General features: G+C 47.6%; 1 protein-coding gene across 1 annotated transcript; it reads right to left on the bottom strand.

Moving 5' to 3' along the window:
* Nucleotides 1-3,514: 3,514 nt before the first annotated feature.
* Nucleotides 3,515-6,073, bottom strand: LOC123112678 (probable glucuronosyltransferase Os02g0520750). The gene is made up of 4 exons (XM_044533736.1): nt 5,704-6,073; nt 4,644-5,032; nt 4,238-4,479; nt 3,515-4,152 (listed from the first exon to the last, which is right to left on the bottom strand). The coding sequence occupies exons 1-4, from the start codon at nt 5,852-5,854 to the stop codon at nt 3,639-3,641; spliced, it is 1,296 nt and encodes a 431-aa protein (XP_044389671.1). The 5' UTR covers nt 5,855-6,073; the 3' UTR covers nt 3,515-3,638.
* Nucleotides 6,074-7,797: the final 1,724 nt, after the last annotated feature.

Genomic DNA, 7,797 nt, shown 5'->3' with positions numbered 1-7,797 from the left:
ATGATTCGGTGAGCTGGAGTTTTCTTTGCCAAGTTTTGCTGGCCAAGGGCTTTGATGGTTAGGTGGTCCACCGCCTGATGCAACTTATCACTGGGGGACATACGGCGGTGGCTGTCAATGGTCAGACCAGTAATTTCTTCGTGAATGGTAGGGGTTTGAGACAAGGTGATCCGGCGTCTCCCTTGCTTTTTAACTTTGTGGTTGATGCTCTTTCCCACATTCTGTCTCGTGCTGCGGCTGCTGGACACATTTCGCCTGTTAGCTCTGATCTCATTCCTAATGGCATCTCTCACTTACAATATGCGGACGACACCATCATTATGGTTGAACTCAATGATTTTTCCATCACAAATCTGAAATTTCTTCTTCTATGCTTTGAAGCTTTATCGGGCCTTAAAATCAACTTCTTTAAGAGCGAGGCTATTGTGACTGGGGTACCTTATGCGGAGGCGCAGCGGGTGGCCCACCTTCTGAACTGCTCTCTCGGGTCGTTCCCTCTTAAATATTTGGGCTTACCCATTTCCCCTCTTAAACTGTTGGCTAAGGACTTTGCCCCGGCTGTGACTAAAGTTGGCAATAGAGTTCTGCCATGGCAAGGTCGGTACAATTCCCAGGCGGGCAAGGTTGCCCTCACCAACTCATGCCTTTCCTCGCTCCCAATGTTTCTAATGGGATTCTACCTGCTGTCCGAAGGGACTCATGCGGGCTTCGATAAGCACAGGGGTGCATTCTTCTGGAATTCTTCCGATAATAAATACAAGTATAGGATGGTTAAGTGGGATCTCATCTGTAGACCCAAGAACATGGGGGGTCTTGGTATCTTAAACACCAGAATCGTGAATAAATGCCTTTTGCTAAAATGGTGGTGGAAGATTATGTCCCTCGACGACCGCCCCGCCTGGCTTAATCTTCTCAAAGCGAAATATTTCCCCTCCTCCAGTCCTATGTTCGCTCCCGCCTCGGGTGGCTATCAATTTTGGCGTCAGCTAGTTAGCATTAGGCCGGCTTTCCAGTCCCTTGTGAAGTTCGTTGTCCGTAACGGTAAATCCACGCGTTTTTGGTTAGACTGGTTGGTTGGCGACACCACGTTGGCGGTGGCCCACCCGACTCTGTTTTCGTTTTGTGCTGATCCCGAGATCTCAATCTTTGAGCTCTCAGCTCAGGGTTGGATTTTAGATTTCCGACGCTCTCTTTTCCCTGTAGAGTTGGAAGATTGGCATCGTCTTATTGCCTGCTTCCCCTTGCTCTCGGAGGAAGAGGACTCCGTTGCTTGGCCCCACTCCTCTTCGGGGCGCTTTTCGGTAAAGTCGGCGTATTTGAAACTCATCGCTGGTACCCGCACTGACAAGTTTAAGTACATTTGGTCTGCCCGCATCCTTCCCAAGATCAAGATCTTCCTCTGGCAAGCTCTTCGTCGCAAACTCCCAGCGGCTGACCAGATTAAGAAGAGGAATGGTCCGGGCTCGGACTACTGCCAGCTCTGCGGTACCCTGGAGAATACTGAGCATATCTTTTTCCAGTGCTCTTTGGCTAAATTCATTTGGAGCTGCATTAGACTTTGGCTTGGGGTTAATTGGAACCCTTCCTCCTTTGTGGATTTGCGGCAGTGCATCAATTCCCTAGCAGGTCGTTCTAAGAGGGTTTTCATGGTGGGCTGGGCTGCAACTTGTTGGGCGCTCTGGACTACTAAGAACAAGTTCACTATTGAACATATTTTCCCAACTAACCCAGTCAGTTGCTTATTTAAAACCAATGTCTTTTTGCAGCAGTGGAGATCATTGACTAAGGATGGGGATCTAGAGGCTTTCGACGATATGCTATCCAAAATGAAATCTACGGCTTCTTCCCTGGTGCGGCACTCTAGGCGGGCGCTTCCTTAGTGGTTTGACGTTGGTTTGACTGGCCTGCGTGCCAAGATAGGCTGGTTGCCTTGTACCCGTACTTTTTATTCGGTTCTGTTAAACTCTTGTGATTCCTTAGTTTGCTTGTGACTCTGTCTGGTGGCTTTATTTATAAAGTCGGGCTATCACCTTTTCTTTAAAAAAATGCACCGTCCTGGATGCTCTTGTCATCGGGCGTACCGGGTCGTAAAGCTGTGGCGCGACTTCTTGAACTCTCGCCCCCTCGAGCTATCTATCCTCCAAAAAAATAGGCGTTAGTGCCACTTCCAATATCCACGAACACCGCTGCTCTGTATATGGCCAAGGACTCCGGTGGTACAGCAGACTGAAACTCTGTCCAGGGCCGATCCCCGTCTACTCTCCTCAACCAGAGCCATCTCGTCATTCATCCACTTGAGGTTTGGCAGGCCAAGGCCCCCAGTCCACTTAGGAGTGCACACAGTTTCCCACGCCACGCCACAACACAACACGGTCTTTAGCAACACAGAAAAAACTTTTGCAGATGCGTACAATGGAGGCGATCGTTTCTGCGGGGACCCCGAAGAGGGGTCGAACTCAGGTCGGCAGGGCGAAACCACAGCTCACCCCGGTCTGACTATCATCCACTAGCATCATATCATCCGCAAAGAGCATACACCATAGAATATTTCCCTGTATATCTCTTGTGACCATATCCATCACGAGAGCGAAAAAATAAGGGCTCAAAGCTGGCCCTGGTGCAGTCCTATTTTGATTGGGAAGACATCAATATCGTCATCACTTGTTCGAACACTTGTCACAACATTATCATACATGTTCATAATGAGGGTAGTGTACTTTGCTCGGCCTTTGTATTTCTCCAAAGCCCACCACATGACATTTCACGGTATCTTATCGTAGGCCTTCTCCAAGTCAATGAACACCATATGCAGGTCATTTTTCTCCGTGTATCTCTCCACAAGTTGTCGTACCAGGAAAATGACTTCCATGATCGACCTTATAGGCACGAAACCAAACTGATTTTTGGTCATGCTTGTCATACTTTTTAAGCGGTGCTCAATAACTCTCTCCCATAGCTTCATTGTATGATCTCAAAATAAATATAACCTATGTAATTTAATGTAAGATGTTTTTGCAGTTCAATTTGAACTTGTTAACTTTGTATGTTTTATGTCTCCACATTTTTACAGAATTCCCATCATTATATTGTAAAAATAGATAGGAATGTGAACCATAAAAGTTAATGATATAATGATAGATTATATGATTATACAATTTACTATACAGCAATGCGTCATCATAATCTAGTAAAACATCTTGAGTGCAACACGTATATGAACCTTCATAAATTTGTAAATCGTATCTCTTCAATGTGGAAATATGTCTGAACTATGAGCTTAAGGAGATGGAGCGGCTGAAATGCAACTTCTGGAGTAGGTGAAAAATATATATGATAGTGTAGCTTCATTACCGGTTCACAGCCTCCTGACTAGCGAAAATTGAATTTGATTCTTAGGTTCACAAGATGACAAGAACACTCATTTCATTTCTTTACTTCTTTATACAATTAATACAATTACAATGTTACAAACCGGTTACGTAAGATCCTCTATTTTTAGTTGAGTGACATCAGAGGATATAACACACTTCAATATCGTATAATTCTATGGATCTTCGGACTTCTCAGAGAAAGGTAATAAAAGAAACAGAACTTTTCACAAGATCAACAAAGCCAGGTCTTGCAAGGAAGCTTTTATGTTACCAAGGCTTCAAGTCTCCAACAGGTCCGGCTGTCCAGTTGAGATGCTTCTCACCTGGCTGTAAGTATATGGTCTCTGGGTGCGGGAGTTTGCGAGCAAGGCCATTTAGAATCTGATGAAATGCATCTCTAGGTTGCGCTGGCTGTGGGAACAGCATGGCCTTCTTCATTGATGGGTTGGCGAGCAATCTTTGCTTCCTTAGGATATCATCAATCGGAATCGATGTGAGAATTGAATCAAGCTTTGGCACATCCTCCTCATCAACAAAAACACCAATTTCGTCCCAAGGGATTGCATCGGCGAAAGGCAGCACGATGTCGTCAGCTATGATGACTGGAATGCAGCCAAAAACCACAGCCTCCACCAACCTAGGACTCCATGGCGCCCACCCCAACGGGCATAAGCAGAAGACGGAGCGCTGCATATCTTCGTAGTAAGTGGCAGGGTGTTCGGTGGAGATATCAAACAGAGGATTATTCTTGAAGTTCTCCCACAATGAAGCTCGAGCACCTCTGCATAACAGACTCGATAAAGTTAGTGATAGAATCAAATATCAGTAGCAAGATATGTATCGTTTCTGGGAGGGAGTATTCTTACCTTGCGTAATACCCACCCTCAGGGTCATTCCCATTGTCATAGAACAAACCTCTGAAGTAAACGAAGATTGAACGGGGAGTATCAGGAGGAATCAAGTGAGCCTGCATTTTCTGTGGTGGCGCAAATGGTGGTATCGTAATAGACCCCTCTTTCAAGCAAACATGATTCTTCTGTCCAAATGTTTGAACCAATGTAGCACGGCGTAGCAACGGAAGAATTCCACGCGCAATAGCATTCTCTTCCTACAAAGACAAATGGCTATTCCACATATAACTTCAGAATAAATGGCTGCTGAAGCCTAGTATACCGGCTCAAAGTTTCACTGTTAGTGAAACTAGATCGTGACCAGCTGCGGCAGTGACAAGGAAATGGTAGGTATAAAGCAACTAAGGCGACATATCCTTACCTGGTAGTGAAAGCATGCTGCAAAATCATGTGGAGCGACAAAGAAATGATCTCCTCCATCAGTTCTATTCCAGAAAGGCCACCTCTTTGAAATGAACTGGATCGCGCTTCTCATCATCCTTGGAGACTTGAACGGTAACGGAAGTCCAGCACGAGTTAGATCACAAGTAGTGTAAACAGGAGCGTAGAACCAATCGGCCTCTTCAGGGTTAACCGTCCTCACTGCACTAGAGAGCAAGAAACGGTGCATGAATATCTCAGCGGCAAACATGTGGTTGAGGCATCGGGGATCCTTGGTGACAAGCCTCTTGTTGTACTTGCTTGGCAAGTCGTAGACGAAAACCTTCAACTTGCCAACAGGATTGTCTTCTAGAACATCACCAGCACTTCCTGCAGGTTAATGATGTTGGTTGAGTAGAAGCACACAACAATGTCCACATGAAACTGAGAAACAGAGGAGACCAATCATGTAACCATAATGAACCGAACAGGCTAATAACTAATGAGGTGCGAAAATCATGTGCACAAAGGACAACTAATGGTGTACCGACGAAATGCGAGTACATGTGGGAAGTCCATTTTCAATAAAGCATTTAGACATGATGCATCGCTCAGAAAAGTATATCATATCATCATCGGGTATTATTGGCCAACTACCTATCCTACAACTGCTCCATTAATTGGACGCATACATGGGACATATGCATCAAGCATAATTTTTATATAATCATACCACGATGCCACCACTCATGGTAGCTGAGCGGGACGCTGTCAGTGGCATTACTCAAGAATTTCCAATTGCAGGTCGTGCAGGCAGACACGCATGCCACTTGACAAGAAGGAAATTCAGAGAGTCCCAAACTAATTACACTATCAAATAGTACTAGCAATCCCCTATAATATTAATACTGTCAACGATTGAAAGTTGAAACGCAACAAGGGAAAATCCCAACTGGGGAACTGAATGACTCCACAATTTAACTAATTGTTCGCACGCTCGCGATTCACGACCTAACAATCAGAACCCATCACCAGGGCAAGGCAGAGCAAGGGGAGGTTACCTGAGATGCGCTCGGTGTTCCGCTGAGCCTCCCTCCCGCTCCCACCTAGCTCTTCGACGGCGGCCGCCGGCGGTAGCAAGAGAGGGGAGAAGCAGGCGGCCACAAGGAGGGCCGCCACAGGAAGAAGCCGCCCATGCCTCGCGCCCACCATGGGCGCCAACTTGCTCAGCTAGGTAGAAAGCAGAGGCTTCCCGGAGAGGCGGGGCAGGGAAGAAGATGCGGGAGCGGCCCTTTAATCAGGGAGGAGGGAGGAGGAGGGAGAAGATTGCTGGAGTAGGAATGAGAGGGAAGAGGAAGAAGAGAGCGAAACCAGGGGGTTGTTTTGTTGCTTGCGATGACAGAATTCTGGAGCGGGGGGAATGGAATGGGTCAAGGAACACGTTTGACCACAACAACCACAACCAGGAAGCCAGGAGCAATGATCAACAGTACTCTATGTTGTTGTAATTTAGGCAACTCCAACGCGCGACCCCGGATGGTCCGGTCGCGTCCGGAGCTAAACATACATAAATAATGGACCAACGCGCGGAGCAAACGAACAAACATCCATTTTTGTCCCCGGTCGTTGCATTTTTGGTCCAACTTTGGGCCGTATTTGCGTCGAAAAGGACAGCGCGCGGGCCCTCCCTTGGCCCGCCTTTCAGGGTCACAACGCTCTCATCCCCCCCCCCTCATTCCCAAAAACCCTCCCGCGCTCCCCTCCCTCCCTCCTCCATGGTCGTTGCCTTAGAAACTTGCCGACCCGGTTGCTACCACCGCCCGCCCCATGGCGAAGTAGAAGAAGAAACCGCGGTCGGAGCTCATGCTGACAGAGATCATGCGACTCAACATAGAGTCGACCAAGAGAAGGGCCCGGTGCCTGCCGACTTTGCCCCCGAGGCCGCGGCCTCGCAGCACAAGGCCGCCGTCAAGGACAATGAGGCCATCGTTGCCAAGGCCATGCAGGCAGCGATGACGCACGCCCTTCTCATACTTGGGTTGTGCCGACCCGTGTGGGCCATTCTCTCCGCCGATGCCATGGCCGTGGTGAGCACAGGCTCGTCGCCTGTTCGCCCTCCGCAGTACCAGTCGCCGAGCTCCTTCAAAATGAACCACCCGGAATTGCACGTTTAGGGGGGTTCTTTTTGACGGCTGGCAATGGTGCTGGCCACTCGCTTTGTTGTCGGCGAGAGAACTTGGGGGGTGGTTCCTTTTGAAGGCCGACATGTGTGTCGGCCGCAGGCGCTCTGGCCGGCATGAACTACGACCTTGGTGCCAAATTTCATCTATCCCTTTGCAAAAAGTTCCAGGTGGCCGGATGAAATGCGTTCGCCTGTTGGCGCACGGCCAGCGCTAACATAGAAAGGGCCGGACGCTGCCCCCTTGCTCGATCCAAACGGCCAAAATCCAGGTAAAACGGACGTCCGTTTGGGTCGTCCGTTGGAGTTGGCCTTACATACCTCATTGATTTGATGTGCAGGAATATGTATTTGTACTTTATAAGGGCGCTTTTGGTGCAGTAGACATGAAGTATCATAGGAATGGGAAACTTGTAGAAAATAAGATGTCATCTATCTCAAATTCTGTGAATAAAAACAGAAAAAGAGTATATGACTTTTTCATTGAGTCTAGATTTAATTTATTTTCCTTTAAAATGTGAAGGATATGAATAGTTCCTACGTAGGAATAAAATTATGTTCCTACAAACCAAATGACTCTAGGAATTTCTCCTATAGGAATCCTATCGTATAGAATTCCTCCAAATCAAAGGAGGCCTAAAATATTATAGCTCTACTTTTTTATCTTCTTGACCCATGTTTCCACTTCTATTCCACTCATCATGTGACACGAATGGAACCGGCGTGAGATCATCTACAATCGGGCCCTTCACTTCCCCCAATCGTCCGGACCGAAAAACGGCACCCAACTAGACCTCCAAAGCCAGTCCATACACATGGGTTGTCTGACACCATTTAAACCTAGCCCATAAGTGTGGGGCGGTCCACCCGGACGTGACAGTTGCCCCCGGACCAACTCTAAACCCCTCCAAATTAACCAAGTCAACTAAATTTGTCACTCTCCCTTCCTCCCGCCTCAGTCCCCAATACGTAGCCC

The sequence above is a fragment of the Triticum aestivum genome, chromosome 5B (genome assembly GCF_018294505.1).
Source record: "Triticum aestivum cultivar Chinese Spring chromosome 5B, IWGSC CS RefSeq v2.1, whole genome shotgun sequence".
In the NCBI taxonomy this organism is placed as follows: domain Eukaryota; kingdom Viridiplantae; phylum Streptophyta; class Magnoliopsida; order Poales; family Poaceae; genus Triticum; species Triticum aestivum.
The sequence above is the reverse complement of the archived record's forward strand: the minus strand, read 5'-3'. Positions and strand labels throughout refer to the sequence as shown.